Source organism: Podarcis vaucheri, assembly GCF_965113315.1.
Source record: "Podarcis vaucheri genome assembly, chromosome: 3".
In the NCBI taxonomy this organism is placed as follows: domain Eukaryota; kingdom Metazoa; phylum Chordata; class Lepidosauria; order Squamata; family Lacertidae; genus Podarcis; species Podarcis vaucheri.
Window position 1 is genome coordinate 33,785,568 of NC_138761.1, and position 28,000 is coordinate 33,813,567.

Consider the following 28,000-nt stretch of genomic DNA (forward strand, 5'->3'; position numbering starts at 1 on the left):
GACTACAACTCCCATTATCCCTGACCACTGGTCTTGTTAGCTAGGGATGATAGTCCCTAGTTGTAGCTGTAGTCCCAAAACATCTGGACTATGCTGTGCATCAGCTGAGTCTTTCAAGTGTTCACCAACATCACACCATTTTAAGCCTGACAGCAGCCAAGAGAAAAGTTAGTAGTTCCTTACAGTGTTTGCTGATTAGTCTTTTTATTTTATTTTTTCTAATTTATTTAGGTAGCTAACTGCCCATCTGACTGGGTTAACACAGCCACTCTGGGCGGCTTACAATTCTATTCCCATGTGTGTGTATCTGTGTCTGTGTGTACGTGCAGCTAAGGATTGCACTTCAAGCGTCTAATGAAGTGGATTCTTTTTTTTTTTTATAAAATTTTTATTAGTTTTACAAAAGTTTTTATAACAAACAAACATAAAAGAAAGACAGACAAACAAACAAATATAATTTCAAAATGTCCTTTCATAGACTTCTTTCCTCGGACTTCCCCATACCTCCCCTTTCTGCATCCTCATGTCCGAATTTTATAGCAACTTATAAATGTTTTTTCCCATCCTAATTCATCATAGTCCTTTCTTAATCTGATCTTATATTACTGCAACCCTTTCTCTCTGTAAAATCTCGACATTCTAAGCTTCATCAAGTTTATAATAGTTCTTAAGATAAATCTTAAATTTCTTCCAATCTTCTTCCGCAGTCTCCTTTCCCTGGTCACGAATTCTGCTTGTCATTTCCGCCAATGTCATATAGTCAATCACTTTCATCTGCCATTCTTCCAAGGTGGGTAAATCTTGTGTCTTCCAATACTTTGCGATCAGTATTCTTGCTGCTGTTGTTGCATACATGAAAAAGGTTCTATCCTTTTTTGGCACCAATTGGCCGACAATGCCCAAGAGAAAGGCCTCTGGTTTCTTAAGGAAGGTATATTTAAATACCTTTTTCATTTCATTGTATATCATCTCCCAGAAAGCCTTAATCTTCGGGCATGTCCACCAAAGATGATAAAAAGTACCTTCAGTTTCCTTACATTTCCAACATTTGTTATCAGGCAAATGGTAAATTTTTGCTAGCTTAACTGGGGTCATGTACCACCTATAGACCATTTTCATAACATTTTCCTTTAAAGCACTACATGCCGTAAATTTAATACCAGTGTTCCACAACCTTTCCCAGTCAGCAGACATAATATTATGACCAATATCCTGTGCCCACTTAATCATAACTGATTTAACTGTTTCGTCTTGTGTATTCCATTTCAACAGCAAGTTATACATTCTTGACAAATTCTTAGTATTGGGTTCTAACAATTCTGTCTCAAGTTTTGATTTTTCCACCTGGAAGCCAATTTTCCTGTCTTGTTTGAAAACCTCCATTATTTGATAATAGTGGAGCCAATCTTGTACTTTGGGTTTTAGTTTTTCATGGCTCTTTAATTTCAGTTTCTCTCCATCCTGTTCTAAGATCTCACAATACTTTGGCCATCCGACCTCCATATTAACTTTCTTGTGGGCCTTAGCCTCTAAGGGTGACAACCATCTAGGGGTTTTGTTTTCCAACAGATCTTTATATCTCATCCAAACATTAAACAACGCTTTCCTTACAATATGATTTTTAAAGGCACTATGCACTTTGATTTTGTCATACCATAGATATGCATGCCAGCCGAATGCATTATTGAAACCTTCTAAATCCAAGATATCTGTATTCTCGAGGAGCATCCACTCTTTCAGCCAGCAGAATGCTGCTGCTTCATAGTACAATTTTAAGTCCGGCAGGGCAAATCCCCCTCTTTCTTTTGCATCTGTTAATATTTTATATTTTATTCTGGGCTTTTTGCCCTGCCAGACAAATTTCACAATGTCTTTCTGCCACCTCTTGAAACAGTCCATCTTGTGGATTCTTGTGGATTCTGGTCCACAAAAGGACATGCTATTATACAATTATTTAAGGTGCCACAAGACTGTTTTATTTCAGAGAAGAGAGAAGGCGGCCAATGATCAAAACATCCCTTTGAGAATAAGACTGAGATACAAATGTAACAAATAAAATTAAAGTGTCCACTTTTATTTAGCTGTTGCAATCTGAATTGTCAACATGCTTTCTGTTTTAAACATGAATTCAGAAGCAGGGTGTTTGATAGCCCCAATAGTAGACCCAAACGAACAATGCAATCTTGACTTCATGTTTACTCAGAAGTAAGTCCCACTGAATTCAGTGGGTCTTGCTTGCTCCCAGGTAAGTAGGGTCAGGATTGCAGCCTTATTTTATTGGCTGTCTGCTCTGCTAAGAGTAAATAATTGTGTGGCAGAGAACTGGGAATTCTAGGTCAGGGGCTGCATACTTTGGTGGCCAGCACGCTGGATGTCAAGCAGGGAAATTGATATTTGCTTCTTTCTGGGTGGTTATTTGTTTATGCTTCTCTGCGAAATGATAAGGCTATGAAAAGGAAGGGACTGCCAAGTCACTTTGTATACTTTTAAGCCATTAGTTGCAACATACATTTTAACCCTTTTTTGAAGTAACAAAAGGAGTATCCTAAAAAATAAATTTAAAACCCAGCAACCTTTTATCTTTGCCTTTTCGCACCACACCATTTATCTTGTAAATTATCCGCCCTGCAGTTAACCCCATTAACACAGGAAACCTCCAAGCGTCTCCCCCCTTCCCTGTACCAACAAGCACTGCACTGAAATGCCCTGTGCAGATACGTGCAGGGAGACACGTAACTTCAGGGTGGCAGACAGGAGCTTTTGGGAAAGCGGCCTTTGTTAGACAGGGAGTCCGGGAACCCCAGCTTTCTCCGAGGGCGGGGACGACGCAGCACAACCCCGGGGGGGAGGAAAGACGCGCACGGCGGCAACAGCAACGTGCCCCGCTGCACATGCACCGACCCTCCCGCCACCGCGTCGAGCGAGCAGCGCAACAAGGACGGGATGTGCGAGAGGCGGCGGGAGGGAACGGACGAGAGGACACGCCGCTTCGGGATTGGCGGAAGCTCCGTCCGCCCCGGCTTCCCATTGGCCAGAGCGCGGGCCCCACGAGCCGAACACGCTCCCGGCGGCTTGGCAACCTCGGCTCTCGCGCTAATCCCCGGGCAGGGGAGGGCGGTGGTTTCGGCAGAGCCAATAGGCGCGCCGGGGGCGGAGCCTGACCGCGGGGGTCTCCAGCCGACGGGGCGGTGCGGGAAGGGGGGGGGGAAGAGAAACGCGAGTTGGTAAACAAGCTCGCGCACCTCGTGGTGCCGCGGGGCGGAGGCGAGCGGAGTCGCTGAGCGGGCACGACGCTGCTGCTGCTGCTGCTGCGAAGCTCTCCTGCCCGGGGAGGTAAGCGAGCGAGGGGTACGTCGGGGAGCGGCCCCCTTGCATTGTGCATGGCGGGTGGGTGGGTTAAGAGGGGGAGCGGTGAGGGGCGCGCTTGCGCCAGCGAGGAGAGGTGGGAGCCCAGGCTTTCCTCAGCGCGGCGCCCGTCCCCATGCACGGGGCCCAAAAAGGGTGGGGGGGGGAGAAGCCCTTTCCAGTGGGCGACCTCTCCCTCTAAGCCAAAGGTCAGCAAACTTTTTCAGCAGGGGGCCAGTCCAGTGTCCCTCAGACCTTGTGGGGGGCTGGAGTATATGGGGAGGGGGGGGGAGAACGAATTCCTATGCCCCACAAATAACCCAGAGATGCATTTTAAATAAAAGGACACGCTCTACTCATGTCAAAACACGCTGATTCCCAGACTTTCCGTGGGCCGGATTGAGAAGGCGACTGGGCCTAATCCGGCCCCCCGGGCCTTAGTTTGCCTATCCATGCACGCACGCCTCCCCACGCAAAGGTTGGGAGGGATCCCGGCGGGGAGACCTTAAGTGGCGCTGGGCCAGATGCGCTCGGTTAGCGGGGGGGGGTGTGCTTTCGGCGCCCCTTTGCAGCCGCGCTCGGAGTCGCCCTTTCAAGTGCTTGCGGGTGGGCGAAGCAAGCGGGACGATCCCGGGGCTGCACGTCGGTGCCGCTGCCGCTAACGGGGAGTAGAAGGGCCGCGGTTCGCGCCGGACACGGTCTTTGCAGCGCCGGAGCTGGAAACGGGAGGCGTGGCGCTCTTTCCTGCTTTTCTCGTCCGTGGGGCGGCGGCAGCAGCTGCTGCAACCCCCATCCGTATACCTTGTATTTGTTAATGTCCATCATCCCAATCTGCAGCCCCTCCCCAAATCTCCCCAGGCCTGCTCTTTTCTTTTTATTGGACGGCGTTTTTCACGGTTAGAATATACGTAGCGTATTTCAGATTGTCTGGTTGTCAGATGGAAGGGCTCGGTCTGAAACCATTTTACGCCCGCCAAGGAAATGCTTAGAAAGCGTCGATAGAAACAAAGAAGGCAAAACCACTAGATCAGGAGGATTCAAGCTGTGCAGGCCAGTAAGTAGAGGCGGGGAGAGAGGAGGAAATTATCTTTTGAAGTCCCCTTCCAGAAAACCATTAGTTTGGTTTTCAGAAGCCACATGCTATGTGGCAGGCGATCCTGAATGCAAAAAGTAGCTACATTTCCCCCCATAAACATATGGAACCATTTTTCCTTGCTAGGTTAGGTTTCTTAATTTTTTATGCATTCCTTTCCACCAAAAAGGCCACAAAGTGATTTGCAACTAAAGTAAAAATGCTATAGTAAACTCACATAAACATTACTGTAAATAAATTTAACTATACAATGTATTATTATAGTACAATATCGTAATAATGATAATATCAAATGTCCCGATGATGTCCAAATGACCTTGAAAACAAAAATGAATTTGTCACAGGCCTCCTTAAACAGTGGGCCTTCTTAAACAGAGGCTACTTCCATAATCAGGGCCTACTTCAGAGAAGGCCCATTTTCTTGTCAACTTCCAGTTGTGGAGGTGCATGCATTGCAGTAGTCTAACCAGGAGGTAATCAGAGCGTAGACAACTGAAACCAGGTTATCCCTGTCCTGTTAGGGTTGCAACTGTGCTATTGGCCAAAGTTGCTAGGAGGCATTCTGTGCCACTGAACTTGCTTGTGCCTCCACTGATGGTGTTGGATACAGAAGTCTCCCCAAGCTGCACACCTGCTTCTGTGATTCTTCAAGGCGAGTGTGACCACATCCATCCAGAGCAATGTGCATTCCACTAGTGCCATCCTTTCTCACTTCTGGCCTCTCCCACTCCCCCCACTTCCCACACTTTTATTTGGGTTGTTCCCCCACCCCCATTACTTGAGTGTTACAGATTTGAATTTGCCAGCTGTCTCTGTGCAACGTGTCCATCTTGAGCCTAAAGATAATATGCACTAAGGCAATCCTCTTTCCAGTCAGCCCGATTAACCTTGCCTTGCTCCTGAGGTGAGCTCTGTACCATTGACCCAGAGCTGCTTGTATGACTTGGTGGCACAAGCCTAAATACTCTGCATTGCAAAAAGCCTCAGGTAGAAAAATGAAAGGTTTCTTTGGTATATTGAATAAACATATATCGAGAGTATACTTAATAAATGTAGTGCGAACACAGCATAATTTCCTATTGCATTGAGAAGAAGTGAAGAAAAGCACAATTTACCTGCTGTGTATTAGCGGCAATGAGATGGTGACTGAACATTTTAAGTGAGTGATGTCAGTGTTTGTTTAACGCACCTGCTGTGTAGGTTGTGGCTCTTGCCGGTTGCCTGATGTACACTGTGTGTCTGCCTGGATTCCAGACCCGATGAATTGGTGTTCCTTCCAGCGATTAGGGTAAATGCGAACATCTAAAGGGCTGTGATTCATATTTTTTGTGTTTGCTGTGGATATAGCTCTCTCGTCGATGCTCTCTTGATCTGCTTAATACTTGGTATCCCCCTTCTTGCAAATCCTGTATTCTGCCACTTGAGCAAGTGAAAGGGAAAAGGGAGGGGACTTATTTTGTCTCAGGTGTTCATAAGAGCTTAGGAAGAGTCCTACTGGATCAGGCCAGTGGCACGTCTAGTCTAGCATCTAGTTTTCATATTGGCCTGCCAGATACCCATAGGAAGCTTGCAAGCAGAATATAGTTTATTATCCAGAGGAATTGAAAACTTCCCTTAACTTCATGTGCACAGATCTTGGCTCTACTATGACCAGCCTTGCAGATAAGTGTGGAGAAATGACTACTGCACAAACATCTTACTACCTGTCCCAGATGTATTTGTGGCATAAATTGACTGCATAGAGGAAAAAGATCCTAACAAAGAAAAAACCTGCCTGTCTGATGATCACCTGGAGGCAAGGGTGTTGCTAGGTACTTCAAAGACTTTGGTCACAGACCTGCACTTGCCTCTGGGAGAATTTAGTTGGTTGGCTGTGTGTTTTTTATTGACTTGGTAATCTTAGGTGTAACTTGCCCTACAAAGACATGTTTATAAACAATAAAATGAAACAAAGCAACAACTCTTAAATCCCTTCTTCCAGTACAAAAACAACAGCAATAAAGATAGCATTATCCTATATAGTTACTTTACAGCAGCAAACAGTTGAACAGTAGATGCTTGCTGACATAAAAACATTTTTGGAGCACCCGGCCAGGTCTCTGAGGCTAATCTTAAAGCTCTGGCAGGCTTCTTTGAGGGGAAAGTACATAGTTCTTAAGATAAAATGGGACTTATCTACCATCTTGCTTGGTAGAAGTCAGTGGTTTTGTTGTTTTTTAACAGCCTAAGAGGCTAGCCTTTACGTTCTTGCCAAGAGAGATTAGGGCTTTTCTCTTCTGCGGCCAACATAGAATCACATAGAATCATAGAACCCCTGAATTTTGTAGGACTTAATCCTGAGTAGGGATTGCATTGCCCAAATGCAACCTTTATTGGATCAAAAATATAAAGCAGCCTCACCATCTTTGAACTATAACTGCTGGCTGAGGCTGATGGGAGTTGTAGTCTCAAAAATCTGGAGGGAACCTACGGGTGAAATGTGGGGCATAAGAACAACATACAACAACAACCGGGTTGGGGAAGGCTGATGTTAAAGTTCATTGTTGGAGTCTGTTACTGTATTGCAGGGGCCAGCAAACTTTTTCAGCAGGGGGCCGGTCCACTGTCCCTCAGACCTTGTGGAGGGCTGGACTATATTTGATAAAAAAATAATAATGAACAAATTCCTATGCCCCACAAATAACCCAGAGATGCATTTTAAATAAAAGGACACATTCTACTCTTGTAAAAACATGTTGATTCCAGATCCATCAATGGGCTAGGTTTAGAAGGCGATGGGGCTGGATCCGTCCCCCAGGCCTTAGTTTGCCTACCCATGCTTTATTGTTCCAGCTTTTATGTGATGTCTGCCAAGTTGTAGAACTCTGCTTAGCATCACCTTTGTGGAAAGCTGCTTGTGCTCTTAGTTTTTGTTCTAGAGGGAAACCAGATGCTGCTTATTAGTCTTGCAGACTGACAGCAGTTGAACTTTTAAAGTCCTAAAAATTCAGCCTTCCTATTTCATTGATGTTACTACGTTAGATACTCATTCACCAGCCATGGGCAGCCAAAGGGGTCTTTCTGTGTCAGAGAGTTGTGGGGCCTTCGATCCCAGGCTTGAATGTGCCCTCTGAACATTCCAGTGTTAGTAACTCAGATATATAAGCTAGGCACCAAATGGCTATTTAAACCAGGGCTACAGTCGCCAAAATGGAATGCCTACTTGCTGTTTTGGGGCCAGACGGCTCAAAAGTCATATTTTTCAATGCAAGTTTTTGGTTCCTGAGATTTGTTCTCATTGTGCAGATAAAATATAGCAAATAACAACAACAACAATTTATTTATACCCGGCCCACCTGGCTGGGCTTCCCCAGCCACTCTGGGCAGCTTCCAACAAAATATTAAAATACAGTAATGCATCAAACATTAAAAGCTTCCCAAAACAGGGCTGCCTTCAGGTGTCTTCTAAAAGTCTGGTAGTTGTTGTTCTCTTTGACATCTGGTGGGAGGGCATTCCACAGGGCGGGCGCCACTACCGAGAAGGCCCTCTGCCTGGTTCCCTGTAACTTGGCTTCTCGCAGTGAGAGAACCACCAGAAGGCCCTCGGCGCTGGACCTCAGTGTCCGGGCTGAACGATGGGGGTGAAGATGCTCCTTCAGATATACTAGGCCGAGGCCATTTAGGGCTTTAAAGGTCAGCACCAATACTTTGAATTGTGCTCGGAAACGTACTGGGAGCCAATGTAGGTCTTTCAAGACCGGTGTTATGTGGTCTCGGCGGCCGCTCGCAGTCACCAGTCTAGCTGGATTCTGGATTAGTTGTAGTTTCTGGGTCACCTTCAAAGGTAGCCCCACATAGAACGCATTGCAGTAGTCCAAGCGAGTGACAACCAGAGCATGCACCACTCTGGCGAGGCAGTCCGTAGGCAGATAGGGTCTCAGCCTGCGTACCAGATGGAGCTGCTAAACAGCTGCCCTGCACACAGAATTGATCTGTGCCTCCATGGACAGCTGTGAGTCCAAAATGACTCCCAGGCTGCGTACCTGGTCCTTCAGGGGCACAGTTACCCCATTCAGGACCGGGGAGTCCTCCACACCCACCCGCCTCCTGTCCCTCCAAAACAGTACTTCTATCTTGTCAGGATTCAACCTCAATCTGTTAGCCGCCATCCATCCTCCATAAAATTCCATAGGATGTGTTGCTAGTGTGTGAAAGCAGTCCAGATCCAATGATCCTAACTTCCAGATGGTGAAGACATCAGGTGCCATTCTGCTGCTTGGACACCTTCACTTGGTTGCAATAGGCTGATAGCCAGGTTCAAAATGTGCCTGGTGAATTTTGGAACTCTGGAAGCAGCTCTGTCTGGCTCTCAGGACTTTGACCTGCCCACTACTCTGGACATGCCCCTCTCCTAGGTCAACGCCCTCACTGACCCTACTTTGCACCCTCCATGAGTCTGTTTGCCTGGCTGCCATCGCTAGCTTGAATGGAGGATTAAAAAAGAGTGTGTGAGAATATAGAAAGTAGCCGACTGTACAGAGGTTGAACTTCCATTTCATTGCTCCATCCACATTTGCCTGCGGCCTTGCCCACCACTGACACGTGGCCCCTGGAAAGTTGCTCAGAAGAAGACTGTGGCCCTTGGGTTGAAAAGGATTCCTCATACCTGCAGTTTGTGGCCTCATTGATGTGGTCGAAAGGAAAGCAAAGTAGGGTCAGGAAGGCAAAGACAGAACTGTTTCTTTCAGAGGCAGGAAATGATAATGTAGAAGACTGTGCAATATGTTTGGCACCAGCTTGGCTGCAGGAGTTGCTGGAAGGAGGAGTACAGGGACTCCACTCTGGAATGTGTTGGGTCTACTGCTTAGACTTTTCTTCTCCTGAAGATATCCCCCAAGGCAGTGGAGGTTTAGGGTCAGAGTTTTTCTTCTCCTAGATGGGCTACCTTCCCAGGCTGACAAGCCCTGTCTGCCCCTCACTTCAACACCAGCTGCTGGAGACAGAAAGGGGAAGGCCCTCACCTTCTCTTGGTGAGTTTAATCAGAGAGAGACCGCAAAGGTCAGGAAGGCAAAGACAGAACTGTTTCTTTCAGAGGGAGGAAATGATAATGTAGAAGACTGTGGTTTCATGTCTTTGATCTAAGAGACTTCAGGGTTGCTCACGTTTCTTTACAAGGATCCCTTTAATCACTGTTGATAGTGCGACTCTTACTGCAGGCCAAATCTGCATAAATAACATGCATGTATTTCTATGGCTTGACCAGGGTTGAAAGCCGTGACCCTTGTGACCTTGAAAACTTAGATAAAATAATATGTTCGTAGTCATTTATCTTACGCTGTTTGCGTGTGTGAGCAAAAACCGATGACCTTGGAAAGCCACAATAACCAACAGTGTTGATTCTTTATCTTATTTGAATTCAGTGATGAAATGCAGGAGATGGGGAGAGCAGTCAAGGGTTCCCATACAACCATGTTAGCTGTTCCATTTTATTCCCAACTTATTATTATTTGACACACTGGAGATGTGTATTGCGCCTGTATATATAAAAGCAGACACCAGATGCTTTTCTTTTCCATGTGCTGTCACAGGCAACTGCTTTCTTTGCAATATTTAAGAGACTAAGAATAGACCTTGAATCTTTACAGCAAGAAGAATTCTTTTTGGCCCTCTCTCCCCCAAAATAGGCAACTTAAAGGCAGATGGTTCTGGGATATTATTTCACACCATGCCTGACAGATTGAAGAGCTTGGGGGTTTCTACTATTTTAGCCCTTGTTGTTAAGGATTGTGGAGAATGAAGATGGGAAATATGGAGCTGTGCTTTTAAAAAAAGTTTCACCCCTTGTCCCTCTCCAAGTTTCCAGACTAGTAAGCTTCTTCCTATAAAAATATGCTTATGCTTTCTATTTACTAGAAAATCACTAGGAGTTACAGCATGAATCTAATGTAGAAGTGCACTCGGTTGTTACTTTTGTATTGCTTATTGGCCATTATTAATATAGCATTTGCATTGCTGTTAAATTCCTTCCAGTCGTTTCTCAGCTTTATTTGCACAACATCTCTGAAGTTGCCTGGCCCCTTTGTGCCCATGTTACTAGTTGCAAACAGGTAACAACCCAGTATGTTCTAATGTTACTGAACGGAGCTTTAAAAAATAGGTCAGGCCTTCCTTGGTCTCCTTATTGGTCTTAAAAATTTCTGGAACTCCAGAGTGCATGTATTTCTTTTGGAACTTTGTGTAGGTAATATTTCCTGTGCTGGCACAGGTCTTCCTGTCTGCAGTTCTGGTTTGGGAAGAGTGGGAACCTACCTAGATGATGGGGCAAAGGGAGTCAGCTGCCCTCATATAATTGTTTCAGGATGCTGAAGGAGATATTCCTATACAGTGGTACCTCGGGTTACAGACGCTTCAGGTTACAGACTCTGCAGGTTACAGACTCTGCTAACCCAGAAATAGTACCTCGGGTTAAGAACTTTGCTGCAGGATGAGAACAGAAATTGCGCTGCAGTGGCAGCAGGAGGTCCCATTAGCTAAAGTGGTACCTCAGGTTAAGAACAGACCTCCAGAACAAATTAAGTTCTTAACCCGAGCTACCACTGTACCTCTGGTTATGAACTCTTCTGGTTACAAATGCTTCAGGTTACGAGCTCCGCTAACCTGGAAGTAGCTGCTCCAGATTGCGAACTTTGCCCCAGGATGCGAACAGAAATCACGCACCTCTGGTGTGCATGCAGCAGGAGGCCCCATTAGCGAAAGCGTGCCTCAGGATAAGAACAGTTTCAGCTTAAGAACAGACCTCCGGAATGAATTAAGTTTGTAACCAAAGGTACCACTTTACAAGGCAGTAGAAGGTAACTCTCTACCCAATCTCATTGGAATGCAAACTACTTTCCATTCAAATCTACATACACATCTCTACCTCTGATCTTTGCTGCTCCAGCTCTCCCATTTTTCCAGTCATATAAGAGCTCCTGCTTCCTTAAATTCTTTTATTTTCTTGCTTGCTGCCCCGTAGACTTGGAACTCTCGCCAAAATATTTGCATGATGCCACCCCTACCTTCTTTTAAAAAAATCACATTTTCTGTGAAGCCTTTGGCTTAGACCCCTAGTTCCTGTACCCCACTATAACAGATCCTGTATCTAAGCCTAAGCACATGCAACTGAAACAACCACTTCCCAATTTACCCTACTTCCCACTTCATCTAGTTTCCCTCTGTTGAATTTGCTGGAGGAACTGGACATGGAGGAAATGGTTAATTTGCTTCATGAGCACAATTTACCCCATGGTCTGAGATAAGCCAACAGGTGCAAGGTCAGGCAAGCCAGTTGCTATGGCAACAGCCCGGTGCTGTCTGTATAAGCAATTGAGGCATGTCAGCTCTTTTGGTCCAGGGTTTTTGTGTAGTGTGTCTGTGTCAGTCTTCAGAAGTGAGTCGGAGTCTGTGTTATGTACTGAATGGCTGGAGCAACAGAGATACTTTGTACTTATATATATAACTGTATCTCTGTCTGAAAAAGCCTACAAGCTGTATGTATATATCAATGTCCATAGCTGTATTACTGAAGCCTAATCTTCTGCAGCAGTAAACTATTTTGGAAAGCAAGTGAGTATTGAGAGGTTGAGATCCATGCATTGTATGGACTGGAAAGAGAAGGCCTCTTAGAAGCCAATCTGTGCGTGTTTTGTAAAGGTCACTGAATATTTTGAGAGTGAATTAGCAACTGTAGGATTGGGGCTTCACTATGTAAAAGGTGTTTGGCCCCATGTATAAGAAAGTGAGCTATATGGTTCAATACTATGGCTTTTTGTAAGGAAACACTGCATTTTCATAACATGATTATTCAGCATACTTGTCTTCCCATAACCCGTGTGTAGTTGGATAATGACCATTGAGGGGATACGGGATAAAACCTAGTTGGTGCTTTTGTGCTCATGGAAGCAGATGCCTTCACTAATGAAGTGCGGGGGAGGTGATTCATCCCCCCACTTCCTTCTCCTCTCAGTACCCCTAAAACTAGTTCCAGAGAATTAGTTTCATAAAAGGGTAGAAGCTGGGTTGCAGAGGCTGCCATGCTAAAAAGGCAAGAGCACCAGTTGAATTTCACCATGTGCTGTTAAGATGACAAATCTTTGGCTGAATACCTAATTTGCATGTGTGGAGTTAGGGATGCAGTGTGCTATATACTTACAATATTCAACATAGTTTACATCTCTTATTGCAAAAATAAAAAATCTGTTCTGGCTGTCTCTGCAGGTGAACAGTGTGGCCACTTTAAATTGTTCTTATATGGTGAGTTGTCAGTTGGAAGCGAGCTGCCAGTTGGCAAAGTCCGCACTGTTTGTTCTTATGTGTTTGTTTATGCAGAAATTTATATTTCTTTCTCCTCCGAAGGAGATGCTCAAAAGAGGCGAGCAAAGTATAAAGGCAGATCACAAAAATAAAATTGGATAATAATCCTATCCCCAAAATAGCTAGATAAAATACCGTGAGTCAGATGTAAAAGGAGCATTACAGAAGGGATCCAGGGATAGCAACTGAGAAAATTGAACAGCAACAGAATCAAAGGCTTGTTTAAAAAGAGTTGTTTTCAGGGCTGGTGAAACTTGGGGAAGGAGGAGGAGGATTTAACGTTGATAGTCTACATTTGGATGTCTGCTAATGTTAATTGGTGAGTCAGTTTTCAAGCACTCAGACAATTTGCTTGAATTATTATCGCTTGCCGTTATTGTTGACAAGTAAATGTTGAATTTCATTAAATTTTAGACATCCACAGTGATGTATTTGTGGCTGCTGTTGTGAAATGAACTGATTATCTAACATGGGGCCAGTTTGTGTGAAAGCACCCCTTGACTCTCTTGCCTGTGACAGGAAAAAATCTTGCATGTTGAGAATTCTCTGTATTGGGCCCTCTGCACATAATTGAGCTTTGTTTGCTACTGATGGGGAAGCTAAAACTTTGATAGAAAGTAATGCAGCAATTGGCAGACTTGTGACAGTTTGTATAGAGTGGTCTTGTCCTATTAAGCAACTGATGTTATGAGAGGGATCTTTTGTTCTTTATAGCTTTTGTAGAAACACAACTCCTGGCTTTAACGAAGTTGAAATCCTCTGGGAGGGAAAATGGTTCCTACTTTTTAAAGGGAAACCTTGGGATTTAACAGATTATAAGTGTTATGAGAAATTGTCTCTAATAGTGCACTGTCAATTTTGAGGCACAAGTTGAAGTTGGGTTTTCCTAGCTTCATGGTACAGAACGTAAAATGGTGAAATTCAAATGTTCACCTCACTTTTTGAACAATGTGAGCGATGGAAAAGTCCTGGGGTTGGAGCCAGGATAGGGTCCCTGTTGTCTTCCATATGTTGTTGCACTGCAACTCCTATCAACCATGGGCACCATGGCCAAGGATGGTGGGAGTTGTAGTCCAGCTATATCTTGAGGGCTATAGGAACCTTCTTTCTGTTTTAGAAAGAGTGGGAGGCAGTGCTGTACTGAAAGGTGAAAGGGGTCATGGACCCAGGAGTCTAGCAGGAGGACCCAAGTGGCTTCTCTGTGACAGAGGAGGTGCTGCTGCTCTGCTATCTTTCTCCAGTTCAGCACTAGCACTACTACTGATAGCTAGAGAGCCATGTTGCGTCTGCTGACTCAGTAGGAATCAGGTGACACATTGAGCCAATAGGGCTCCATCTAGTTCAATAAATCAGATGACTAGGGTGTGGCTCCTCAATCTGATTGCGCGAACATGCAGGCTCTCTGAGAAGAACTTGTAGCCCTCTTTACTGCACCTCCTGGTCCATTTCACTGCTGTTTGGCTTAGTGATTCATCAGAACCGGGACTCATGCTTACGCGCTCTCCCTTCCAGGCATGAGCTGAGAACAAACCCCATGTCTCACTGTCTTGTGCGGACCACGCCTCTAGCAAACTCATTGTTCAGGCACAGATTGAGTTCTTATTGCCCATTCCCACTTCTGAACCCATACTTGGGGATTCCCCCTGCCAATTGATTCATACTAGTTTCTTTCTTTGGTCTGTTTCTGCTGCTGAAGTCAAGGGACTGATGCCAATATTTCCATCAGAGTAAGTAAGCTGTAATTGGCTTGTGGACATTATCCTAGCAGGAGCATGCTGGCTACTTGTTTGGAGTGGGTGGCCGGCGATGAGTAGGCTGCAGTTTTGTAATACTGAGCCTAATTGGGTGTAAGTGAATTATTTCTAGATCCATGACCAGCATAAATGAGGCTGCATTAATTCCAGGCGTGCAGCTGATGGCTACAATTTTGCATATCCCTAGACAATGTCTGACCTAATCATGATGATGTAAATAGAGTTGCCGGTCCAGAACATTCATACTTACTCTACTGATGTTTCTCTGCCTAAAATAAAGCAGTTGGCGTGCTTCCTCCTGGGTTGGATTTTTACCCCGATCTTCCTGTTGCCTCAGGCCTTTTAAGGAGAAAAGTTTGTTGGCAGTGGGCTTGGGTGTTTTAGCTGCTTTGGGAAATAACTCTGTGCTCTAGTTGAGTACCCAGAACGAATTAAGTTCATAGCCAGAGGTACCACTGTACCCAGTTACAGACAGCTTTGCTTTTGTTGGTGGTTTTAGAAAAATGACGCTAACCTTCCCTGTTTTATAATATTTGTAACCAACCCCATCTTGACAGCTTAGCAATTGAACCCAGCCATAAACCCCATTGCAGCAGCCATCGCACAGGCGTATTCCAGAACATCTGGAGAACCACCACAGGTTGGCCCCCAATTGGTGTCCTTGAGCTCATGGGTGGGCTCTTGATCCAGGAGAGTCAACTGTCAGCAGAAGTATATGGGGGAAGGGGATTTTTGTCAAATGAAAGGATCTGGTTTTGCTATGCACTGGTCTTTGGTCTGTGATCAGAGTTTGAGGATTGAGGGAAGCCTTTGCTTAACTTGGGCTCTTCTCTGCTTCAGAATCTCATTTTATGTTTGATTTGTTGCAAGTGCTCCAAACATTGATGCAAATGAAGTAGGGAAAGGGCAAAGTGATTGTGTAACCCAGCCTACAGTGGGGCGCTTTCTGCTCTTTTAATGATAATGTACCTACTCTTCTGGAAGGAAGAAAACCTTCCAACATGCCCTTGTCTTTCAATATAGTAAATCTCCATAGAATACTTTACAGCATACTTCATGCTCAATAGTTGCTGGGAATCAAAGTCTTTTGCTGCTGTATTTCTTGATAACAGCCCACAAGAGTACAGTAGGCTTTGAAATTCAAGGCACAGCAAGGAGAATAGTCTGCTGCCCTTTTATTTGATGTTTTCTTTCTTTTTTAAAAGATATGCCTTTTACAGTGATTGGTACAGATCCAAGATCTATTATCCTGTGCAATCTGCATTCATTCGTGCTGAGATAAGGGGAAGCATTTTCAGCATTGCTGAAAATGATGTGAAACGATAAATAGCCCAGATATGTGGGGGGGGGGGGGAGAGGAGAAAGGGCAGGCTGTGCACTTGGAAAACAAAACCTGCTGTTGAGCTCAGATGGGTAGGAGGAGGTTAGAATCTTCCTGATAATATAAACAGGGCCAGTTTGTCAGCAGCGCTCTGTTGATAATGAACCGATTGTTTCCTGCCCACATAGAGATGGGTTTGTCAAAACCTCTCTGAGGGTCAAAGATCCGCTGGAAGAAGCTGAGTCACTCTGTTTTTCTCTTTAGGGTTGGTGGTTTGCTTAGGGAACTGCATGTCTGCTGTGCAGCGCTTCTGTAGCCTTAGCCCTGTTGCAAGCCAAGGGTGTCTAAGAAATTGTGCTGGTTCATAATAACCACGTGCTATTGGCTGCTATGGTGCTCGGTCTGTTGCGTATAAGAGGGGGAAACTGGCATAGAATCATAGCATTGTAAAGTTGGAAGGGACCTTGCCGATCATCTAGTTCAGGGGTCAGCAAACCTTTTCACCAGGGGGCCAGTCCACTGTCCCTCAGACCTTGTGGGGGCCAGACTATATTTTTTTAGGGGAAATGAACGAATTCCTATGCCCCACAAATAACCCAGAGATGCATTTTAAATAAAAGGGCACATTCTACTCATGTTAAAACATGCTGATTCCTGGACCGTCCGGAGGCTGGATTTAGAAGGTGATTGGGCCAGATCGGGCCCCTGGGCCTTAGTTTGCCTACCCATGATCTAGGTCAACAGCCTGCAATGCAGGAATATGCAGCTGCCCCATACAGAGATCAACCCTGCAACCCTGCTGTGATTAGCACCATGCTCAAACCAACTGAGCTATCCATGGCGGGGGAAATTCAAGGTTTGCAGAAGGACAAAAAACATTTTTGGATAAACAACCTCAAGAGTGGGGATCCCCAAACAGCTCCCTGAGCATCTGCTGTGGCCACAGAAGAAGAAGAAGAAGAAGAGTTTGGATTTGATATCCCGCCTTTCACTCCCCTTCAGGAGTCTCAAAGCGGCTAACATTCTCCTTTCCCTTCCTCCCCCACAACAAACACTCTGTGAGGTGAGTGGGGCTGAGAGACTTCAGAGAAGTGTGACTGGCCCAAGGTCACCCGGCAGCTGCATGTGGAGGAGCGGAGACGCGAACCCGGTTCCCCAGATTACGTGACTACCGCTCTTAACCACTACACCACACTGGCTATTTGAGATGGGCGAAAAAGAAAACGAAAACCGGGGGTTGGAGAAGGAAAGGAATGAGCTACTCTTGAAGAGAACCCTGGAACAGGAGCACTCTACACTACAGCATTTTGTCGTGAGTCCCAAGGCTGAGTGGATATTTGGACCGGGATTTTCCCAGTTGTTCATTCATTCATTTTATTTGTGTGCCAAATCCTGCTCAAAGCAGCTTACAACAAAGAAACAGGGATGCGTTTCAAACACAACAAAATCAATTTCATAATAGCATAGCAAAACAATAGTGAATAAAATAACATACCAAAATAACACACCCCACTACAGCATGCCAGTACAGTATGAGAAACTTAATCCCAGGGTTGTGTGTTCGAACCCCACATTGCGCAAAAGATTCCTGCATTGCAGGGGGTTGGACTAGATGACCCTCATGGTCCCTTCCAACTCCTCCGTTCTATGATTCGATGAAATAATAAGATTACTAAAACAGCATTCAGCACCCAATAGCAAAAATAACAAGGGAGCTTCACTTTTTCACCCTAGTACTAGAAAACACTCCTCCTATGATGTTGCTCAGTCCTAACTCTAAACCACTACATCTCACTGGTTCTCATAGCTCAGGGAAGAGTTTAAAATATGTGTGAAAGTTGTAAAAGGCTTAGGTTAGCATCAAAAGAGCCCTTTTCACACATTTGCCTGGTTTAGACATTAAGTCATCCATTGCAAACCTAGTGCTTTCCAGATGCTTTGATGAGACTTGTAGTCCAAAACATCTGGAGGACACCAAGTTGGCAAATGCAGTGTTAAAGCACAGGTGGCGTTGTTGGTTTTAATGTGAATGGATAACAAACTGGTGTGCACTGTGCCGAGTTCCTACTAAGTTCCTCCCCTGCTCATCTGATCGATGTGAACTCATGGTTTGCATCATGCGGAGTGAGTTTCTGATTTGTTTCCTCCCCTAGCGTGGCAAATGGGTTAGCAGGGGCTGGAACAAATTGTGAACTTCTGAGCAGCTTTCAGATTAAACCATAGTTTAACTATCAACATGATGTCTGAAGCAGGCCATTAAAGGCCTGTGCAGTCCACTGAATCTTCCTCCTTCAATTCCAAATGATTTGTGCATCCTTATTTAACTTTTCAAGGTAACAGAATTGGGCCTCTCTGTGAACGTAAGATAGAGCCTTGTTTCTATGACACTTTCATTCCAAGGAAGCATGTGGAATTCTGCCAGCCCTGAGCTCGGTCCAGTTATTTATCTGCTTCACATTTAAAACTAACAAAAGGGAACTGGCCCTATTTCCTCATCGATATATTTAGCTGGTGGAGAGCTGAGTACATGTTGAGCAATAGAAGTTTGCTACTTGTTTCCTTTGCAGCTTGTCCGTTAACTTTATTTTGGAAAACGGGTCGTTCTAAAAGATCTATTCTTTCAGTGTGACTGTTTTTTCTTCTTCTGTTGTTTCAATGCCTTGCTTTTCTTCCTCCTGATTTTGTTGTGCTCAGTGGAGTGTTGCTGGCAGTGTATGCCAGTGAGGTTCCTTATACAGAGTCCGATCACTGGCCCATCTCTTCCAGTGCCAGCTGCTCTGACTTAAAGTGGCTCTCTCTCGCCTTGTGAGTGGCTTAGTGGTTAGAGTGTTGTACTAACTCTCTGCCCAGCTATAGGAGGTCACTGGGTTTTGGGCAACCTTGAGCCTGCCACTGTCTCTAGCCTAACCAACCTCACAGAGTTATTGTGGGGAGTGAAATGGGGAAAGGGAACTGTGCAAGCTGCTTTGAGCTCCTTTGAGGAAAGGCAATGTAATGAATAAAATCAGTAAAAGGCCTTTCCTAGTCCTTCTACTGAAGTGCAAAACAGAGAAATAATCTCTGGACAACTAGCGCTCGGAAACAAATGAAAAGTCAGGGGAATAATGGTAAATTTTTACTAACACACACACACACACACACACACACACACACATACATAAAATGTGTTAATGAATCAGAGCAATATCAATGCAGTAATCAAAACACCATCCACATGTTACGTGCTATTTTAAGTGATTTGATCCATTTTAATGCAGTCACTCTGAATGTTAAGAAATGCCACAAAAGAAGACTTATGAGTTCAAACATGTCTATTTTAAGCAATTATTCTGGTTAGGGTGTTTGTAGCTAGTCACAGCTTTCACTAATTATATCATTTAGTATTGATACTCTCTTCCAAATACTTGTGAAAATGTCATGTGCACTAGTTAATTCGTGTTTGTAGTTTACTTCAGCTCTTGACCAGAGATTATTGAAAACTGACCCTGGGAACTCCTGCATTCAATGCATATGCTTAACCCCTTGAACCTGTGGCCTCTTCCCAAACCAGGATTGGGTGTATTTGTCCTTCAGAAATCTTGGATTTTTATACCTTAAGCAAGAGGTACATGGATGCTTTAGCTGAGATTCCTGCCTAGCAGAGGGTTGGACTAGATGACCCTCGGTGCTCTACTGTTCTATGATCATGATTGCTTGTGGGAAGGGCCAAAGAGCTATGCAGGGTGCATAGAAATCTGGGGGTATCTTCTCTGGCTTGAGAAAGAGAGAGAGCCCCAGATACTGCTTGCACATCTTAAGGATAGCTGGACCCAAGTCAATTCAAAACCTAAATGGAAGCAAATAATTTCCCCTTAATTCCTCTTTGCTCTGTGTTGCAGACAGAGCCTTCTTTGTATCCAAAGTTCCCTGATGAAAGGCCAATTTTGGCACTAAGTTGTGTTAGGTTCTGTTTATTTACTAAGATATTCTTCTTTCCACTGCTGTGCTTTAAATTTTTGCATAAGGGCTACATTTTTTAAAAAACCCAAAGAGCTGAGATTCTTCAGGATCCTGAATTCTCTTCCCAAGACCTACTTTCTTTGCCAGTGAGTTGTTTGCTCAGAATACGCAAAGCCCCTGAACATGACAAAATCGTGCAACCATGGAACAATAATTTCAGGTGAAAGAAGCAGGACTCGGGAGTAAATGCTTGCTTAAAAAGAAGAGGAGTTTATGTTCCTTTTGCTGAATTTGTTTGTCAGGGTGTTCCTAGAACAGCCTACCCCCCCCTTAAGGTGCTTATTTCCGTTGCAGAGAAGGATACTCCTTCCTTTCTAGGAAGCAACTCTATGGTGGCTGTTTCCTGTATATTGACAGTGACTGCTTGCAAGGAATCATGGGAAGGATTTGAAAACACAGTAAATAACTGTATGAGGCACCTCTCCTTGACGTCCATTTGGGTGCGAGCTGTACTTCATAAACCTTAAAAAGGAGAAAAAACGGGGGGCAGCGTCTGGGAGAATAAGGGCATTTGGATTATCACAAGTCATGTATGTGGTATACAGGAACTCCTCTGTCTAGGGGAAGCCAGCCTTCATGAAATGCCATCTCCATTCTGAAGTTCATTTGGCCCCTGTTCTGGCAAACGTTTGAAATAATTTGTGAACATGGCCAAACTGGTGATGCTTGTAGACTGAAGAGAGATCTGTGGGTGATCTAATATTGCGCACAAGTGGGTTTCCAGTTTCACCAACAGAGTGTCCCCTTCTTAAAGTCCCCCCTCCTACTCCAGAGGGTCTCATAGTTTATACAGAACAGATTTGGGGGGTATGTTTGAGGGGACTGTGGGCATCGGGGAAGTAGATGCCTGTTCTGCCACTGGGTAGGCGCAGTTGATCTGAGTTTAGGCACTACAGATTTTTGTTGCATTTCTGTAAGGGCACTTGAATCTGACACAGAGGCTGCTTTCACACCATACATGTAAAGTACCTCCCCCTGCAAAAGAATCATGGGAACTGTAGTTTAAGGGTGCTGGATATTGTAGTTCTGTGAGGGTTAAACTACAGTTCCTTTTTGGGGGGGGGGGTTGTTTTGTGGATCCATACTGTGGATTTAATGTTTATTTCCTTGGAGTGCTTCAGCTAAACTTCCTAGGACAGTTCTCTTACCCTGAGGCTTTTGCTCTCTGAAGATAAGTTGGGGTTCATTAATTTGTGGAATGGCCCAGGTACCCTTTTCATTTTCAATTTGCCATGTTTCCACATATCTAACATCTGTATTTGTTAAGAGGCTTCTTTCAGCTGAGAAGAAGGCTTTTGACTGGTCAGTTTTGCTAAGCAAACAGCCCCTCTGTTTGTAAACTGTCCTTGATATTTTTTCAGGCACTGGCATTCCTGCTCTGTTGTTCATTGTCTGCCATAAGCCTCTCATGCTGCCTATACGTGACTGATAAATCACAGCATTTTCAAGTTTGTTTTTTCCACTTCCACAGAATGTAACTGGACCAGCTTATTTGTGCGGCGGAACAAAGGCATATGACAAACCAATCTTCTAATGTAAACAAGCAGTGCAGACTCTTACAAACGGTTACCTGGAGAATGGTTGAAACTCTGGCAGTTTCCAGGTTAGGGTGTAGCCAGAATTCTAATTGCTCAGTGTTGACTTTTCACAAGGACAGTAGCTGGTGAATTCACATCAAAGGGGGTCTTTAGTCATAGATACAGTTCTCTGCCAGCTAGGGCTGTTGGCTTGCTGGGGAGAACTGCAGAACAGTGATCTGCATTGGGATAGTGAGGTCTTTATGCATTTTGCAAATGCCACTTTGTGGGTCTGTAGCAATTCCCTTGTGTCTCTTAAAACTGCAGCAGATAAAAGGGACTGAACAAAAGTTTCTTTTCAGTAGTCCCAAAGACTGTTGAGTACAACTTCTAGTCAAGGTGGCAGATGCTTATTATAACATGGTTAATTAAGTGCTCATATTAGAGACCAACATGTTTCTTAAATGTTAGTCCTCTGAATGAAAGAACAATCCTGGTTTTTGAGACAAGTTCAGATAAATTTCAAAAGGATATCTTTCTAAAGTTTTTTTATTTGGTGTCTCTGCACGCGGCTTTTTTCTTTTTGTGCTGTTTCCTACCAACCTAAAATTCTCTGGGCTGCAGTGTTGAAGGCTCCTCCAGAGGCAGCAGAGGTGGTTTCCAGACAACTAAAGGTAAAGGTAAAGGTACCCCTGCCCGAACGGGCCAGTCTTGACAGACTGTGGGGTTTGTGCGCCCATCTCACATCTATTGGCCGGGGGCCAGCGCTGTCCGGGGACACTTCCGGGTCACGTGGCCAGCGTGACATCGCTGCTCTGGCGAGCCAGAGCCGCACACGGAACGCCGTTTACCTTCCCGCTGGTAAGCGGTACCTATTTATCTACTTGCCCCCCGGGGGTGCTTTCGAACTGCTAGGTGGGCAGGCGCTGGGACCGAGCAGCGGGAGCGCACCCCGCCGCGGGGATTCGAACCGCCGACCTTTCGATCGGCAAGCCCTAGGCGTTGAGGCTTTAGCCCACAGCGCCACCCGCGTCCCCAGACAACTGCTCAAGCCCAAATGCAGTTTTCTTTTACATGTGAAGTGCAGACCCTTGTGTTGTGGCATAAATTGCATTGGGTATGTGTCCCATTTACTGTGTTGCTGTGCCATGTGGGGAAACATGATGGAAAGGCAGTTTGGCTACATTTCCATGTAGCTTGCTTTTGTGAAACACAAAGTGTTGAGTAGACAATCCCCTGGTGAACTTGTCAAAGCTTTGGGGACAGGGTTGAGGATCCACTGACTCATAAGTACTTGGAAGATCCCTGCTCCTGCCAACCTAGCAGTTCGAAAGCACAAAGTGCAAGTAGATAAATAGGTACCGCTCCGGCGGGAAGGTAAACGGCGTTTCCGTGCGCTGGTCTGGTTCGCCAGAAGCAGCTTAGTTATGCTGGCCACATGACCTGGAAGTTGTATGCTGGCTCCCTCGGCCAGTAAAGCGAGATGAGCACCGCAACCCCAGAGTCTTCCGCAACTGGACCTAACGGTCAGGGGCCCTTTAACTTGACTTGGAAGATAGTCCTTTGGTTTTGCTGTACTGCATATAACTGTTGGTTATAAGTGTTTGGGGGCGGGGACGGAGGCTCATTTAATTTCATTGTACAATGACAATAAAGGTATTATTATTATTATTATTATTATTATTATTATTATTCTGTTTTCCAGCACTGGAAGTGGTCAGGCATGGCAGGCGATGCCATCATGGTGATGCGAGGACTGGCAAAGCTCAGCAAGGCAGTTCTAGAAACACAGACAGTACAGCTTCGGCAAGTTGTCCTTGGTGGCGATGCAGTAACCATGGTCAGGAGCTTCCAGGCCACTGCTGAAGAGCAGTTCAGTGCTGCCATGGGGAAAATGCAGGTAAGTGTGTGTGTGTGTGTGTGTGTGTGCGCGCGCGCACTGCCATATCAATAAGCAATTAGCCTGTTTTTGGTTTCTATTCTAAACTATCTCTTGTCAGTGAAATGCATGTGTTGCAATCATATACACATTTAACTGGAAGTAAATTGAGGACTGCAGCCTGTAGCAGATGTCAATTTATGTGTCCCTCTAATCCAGGGTAGTTCTCCAGATGTTGCTGAGCTACATCAGAAAGCATGGCCAACAGACAGGGGTCTTGGGAGTTGTAGTACAGCAATAACTGACCAATGGCTGCTGTAGTCTCACTACAGTTGTACCTCTGGTTACGAACACTTCTGGTTACGCACACTTCAGGTTACGAGCTCCGCTAACTCGGAAGTAGCTGCTCCTGGTTGCAAACTTTGCCCTGGGATGTGAGCGGGAGGCGTGTGCGCGCAGCAGGAAGCCCCATTAGTGAAAGCTCGCCTCAGGATAAGAATGGTTTCAGCTTAAGAACGGACCTCCGGAACGAATTGAGTTCGTAACCAGAGGTACCATTGTATTCTAGAAAGTTGACATAACTGAAGGTGCTGTTGTTTAAAGATCTGGCGAAACCTTTTGCACGCTGTGAATTTGGGTAATTGAAATGGAAATATCTTATTGCTGGATCTTTGGTTTCATTTGTTTCTTAAAATTTATATCTCACATTTATCATCCCACAGGCTTTCTCGGCATCTGACATCATACAACCCTAAAAACAATATTTAAATAAATCACATGCCCTTTCGAAAGTACATATTATTTTGATTTCAGGCAAGTTGATATCAGGAAGGGCAAGAATCAGAGAGGTCAATTAAAGTAGAATAGAAGGTGACACAAGGAGAAAGAAATTAAGCAACAAGAAACCCTAACCTCAATGGCTATGTTTGTTGTACACATTGATTACATGAAACCCAATTATCGTCATGTGTAGTTCAGCCCTTGGTGGCCTAAGTATTATTTCTCTTTAGCAAGTGCTTAGAGAAGAGGGAAAAGCTGCCTTTTCCATGGATGTGCAATGTCTGCCTAAAAAACCTGTAGTTATTTTTGTTTCCTACTGGGGGTGGAAATGTGAAGTGTTTTCCAGTAAATTACTCTTTGTTTTTGGTGGTGTTCCTGCCAACTTCTGATACTTGCAGCCTTTTCTAAACTATTTTTTATTAATGTTGGAAGAGAAGTGTTTCCATTGTGTTACCCCTGTGGCGGTGTAGTTAAATCGGCCAAGAGGTGTTGTTAAATGGCATTCTGGAAAAATCTGTTACCGGAACACCTAGTTCTCACAATGTAGAATCTAAAGACCTTTTAATTTATTATTACTCTTCCTTTTAAAAAAAAAGGCTTCCAGCTTTCATATTTTCAGAGAGATCTTTGCCAAAGGTTTGGGAAAAAAGAGGGGAAACTGGAGAGAGTCTCCTATTGTGAAAAAAGTCTAGGTGGTGTCTGAATCATGATACAAATCTTTGGAAGCACTGAACATGTAACTTGAAAGCAAAGGGGGAGCTGCTAGGCTAGATTTCCTCAACCTTTAAAGCCCTATACGGCCTAGGACCAATCTGGTGGAACGCTCTGTCACAAGAGACTAGGGCCCTGCGGGACCTGACATCTTTCCGCAGGGCCTGCAAGACAGAGCTGTTCCACCAGTCCTTTGGTCAGGGCGCAGCCTGACTCCCTCCTCTGGCAACCTGCACAGAATTTTGCTTAAACGGTTGCCATCAATTTGATTTAAATTAATTTTTATAATGGAATGTTTTTAGAATGTTGGATTATTTGATTGTTTGATTATTTGATTGTTGTTAGCTGCCCTGAGCCCGGCTTCGGCTGGGGAGGGCGAGATATAAATAATAATAATAATAATTATTATTATTCCAGATGTTTGGACTACGGTTCCCTTCAGCCCCAGCATCATACAGCTGTTCTGGCTGGGGCTGGTGGGACCTGTAGTCCAAAATATTTGGATGCACTAGATTGGGAATGGCTAGAATGGCTGTTCCCTTCATAGCTCTCTTTCAATCAGGATTATGCCTCTTTCCCGACATCATGTGGCCCACCCAATCCATTGATAAAACTGCTGAGTTCTACAATGTCTCAAAATAATAAGAATAGCAATTCATAGTTGTGCAGTGGGTTGAATCCAAAGTTTCCACAAGTGCAGTTCTGTTTGATGGATTCTCTGCTGAAGGAAGGAGGTCAGGAGGGAAGTGACTGTTTCTGATTCCTCCTTCCCATTGCTCCCCCCCCCGAAAAGCTTCTCTGAAAAAATCCAAGGCCCCCTGGACCTGTGCAAGAGGCGATGTGGTGGGTGGGACTGCATGGGGAATGGGTAGGAGATGATTGCCTATCTCTTTCCTCAAGCAGAAGCTTCCACTGAATTGCAGAAGGAGCTCTCTGAATCATTCTAAACATAGGTTGATGTACACCATTAAGCACATTTGTGCAAAACGGTTTCTGCTTCCAAGGAGGCATACTGACGGAAGTGGCACACCTGGCCCTCTCATGTTGCGGGATGAAGCAACCCTGCTTCAGGAAGCATTCGGGAAGTGAGGGATAAATGAAGACAGGAATTGGGATCGGTGGAGTACAAATACCAAAAGTGTTGGCTGTAGAGAAGGGGTGGTGGCGGTGGCACCATCACTTGGAGTGAATTATCAGCATATTGCATACATTTTGGTTCCTTTATATGTAAGTCTATTTATAACCCACTAAATCATACACATATCAAGACACTGTATCAAAGTCATGGTTATAAAATCATTACTATAAAAGTCTTAATTATAAAATCATAAAATACAGGAAGGACCAACACTGATTCGGATCAATTCTCTAAAAATACTTGCTGATACAAAGAAGAGTAGTTATTATTATTATTATACCACCCATAGATCTTGGGGCTGTTCACAACACAAGACATTGAAATATCAGACTTTGTAGGTGTGTGGAAAGTGTTTTGTCTTTTCAAGAATGGAGCAGTGTGAGTGACTGTGAGGGCACTTTACACCTTATTTTTTGGCTGAGGAAAAACACTTTTCAATGTTCTGTTTGCAGGATCTGGGCAAGCAACAGGAGAACTTGAAAGATATTGGTGAGGACTTTGGAAAAGACGAGAGCTTCTCTGAATCGGAGCTGGGAGGTGCTGCAAAGGACTTCTACCCTCCCCCTCTAGAACACCCTCCCAAGTCTGGTGGTGCCGAGGGCCCGTCTCACTCATACGTTGCCAGAGGACCTTTACCAAACGTCGGTGAGAGCGGAGACCCTAGTGTGGGTTGGAACCCCATCTCTGCCAAAGTGAATGCCAAGCTCTTTGGAGGCTTTAGGGACCCTTGGAATCCTTCTGCTCCTGCTTGGGGGCAAAGCCGGGCTTTTCACCAAGACCATTCCTCGGTGGGCGGACTCACGGCTGAAGATATTGACAAAGCCAGGCAGGCGAAAGCAGATCCACAACAGAAACCGTACAAACAGATGGTATGTAGGCTGTGTAACACTACTGGAAAATAGGAGTTTGTTTTTTTAAAAGAGTGTTATCCTTTCTTTAAAAACAAACCAAACCAAAACCCTGCCCTGCCAAACTTCTGTGTGATGAACATGTCTGGGTAGTAGTGGGAGCAGTGCATTATTTTCCTTTGTTTTTAAATATCTTTGAGGCATGTCTGCTGCTCAATTGATAACCGCATGGGAAATATGCCAAGAAATGCAAGTTCCTTTTCTCCCAGGTTACTTTGGGAAGCCAGGCCACGCATTTCAGTAACAATACTGAGAGGACACTCTTTAAATTTAATCTTCCCATTTTAACAGGTGGGGAAGCTGAGTAGCTTGCCAAAGCCTGTGGCTTTCTTAAGCTATTATTTTCCTTGGAATAATCTCAATGTGGTACATGCCTTGTATGACACTCAGATGGGCTTCCATTTATCGGAGGGATGTACAGACTCCCAAGATTAACACTAGGTTAATCAGAGAATAGAAGGGACGCGGGTGGCGCTGTGGGCTAAAGCCTCAGCGCCTAGGGCTTGCCGATCGAAAGGTCGGCGGTTCGAATCCCCACGGCGGGGTGCGCTCCCGCTGCTCGGTCCCAGCGCCTGCCAACCTAGCAGTTCGAAAGCACCCCCGGGGGCAAGTAGATAAATAGGTACCGCTTACCAGCGGGAAGGTAAACGGCGTTCCGTGTGCGGCTCTGGCTCGCCAGAGCAGCGTTGTCACGCTGGCCACGTGACCCGGAAGTGTCTTCGGACAGCGCTGGCCCCCGGCCAATAGATGTGAGATGGGCGCACAAACCCCAGAGTCTGTCAAGACTGGCCCGTTCGGGCAGGGGTACCTTTACCTTTACCTTAATCAGAGAATGCCAAATGTCTGGAAATGTCTTTCCTCAGTAGGTTCTCTTTGCTCCCTTTTAGTTACCTTTTGGTGGGCAGAAAAGATGTAGCTGGTTTCTTTGGTTTGTAGTTGCAACTTGTTTTTATTAGTTTGTCTGTTTATTTTAACTTAACATGTTGTTTCCCATTAAAAAAACATCCCAAGGTGATTTTAACAAGGAAAACCCATCAACACTAAAAACATACTTAAAAACAATTTCAAGTCCAAAAAAATAGGATAAAAACACCTTCACTTAAAAGGCTTGCTGAAAGTAGAAAGTCTTCAGTAAGCATCAGGAAGACAATAGAACCAACACTTGTCTGATATATACTGGAAGGGTGTTGCAAATATTATGTACCCCACACTAAAGGCCCAGT

General features: G+C 44.8%; 1 protein-coding gene across 1 annotated transcript in view; it reads left to right on the top strand.

The window, feature by feature from the left end:
* Nucleotides 1-3,203: 3,203 nt before the first annotated feature.
* The window catches only part of COQ8A (coenzyme Q8A), a 53,863-nt gene continuing 29,066 nt past the window's right edge, over nucleotides 3,204-28,000 (top strand). The window contains exons 1-3 of the mRNA XM_082214841.1: nucleotides 3,204-3,333; nucleotides 23,067-23,261; nucleotides 26,322-26,738. Of these exons, the coding sequence (XP_082070967.1) occupies nucleotides 23,085-23,261; nucleotides 26,322-26,738 (594 nt within the window). The 5' untranslated portion in view covers nucleotides 3,204-3,333; nucleotides 23,067-23,084. The remainder of the gene's footprint in view (nucleotides 3,334-23,066; nucleotides 23,262-26,321; nucleotides 26,739-28,000) is intronic.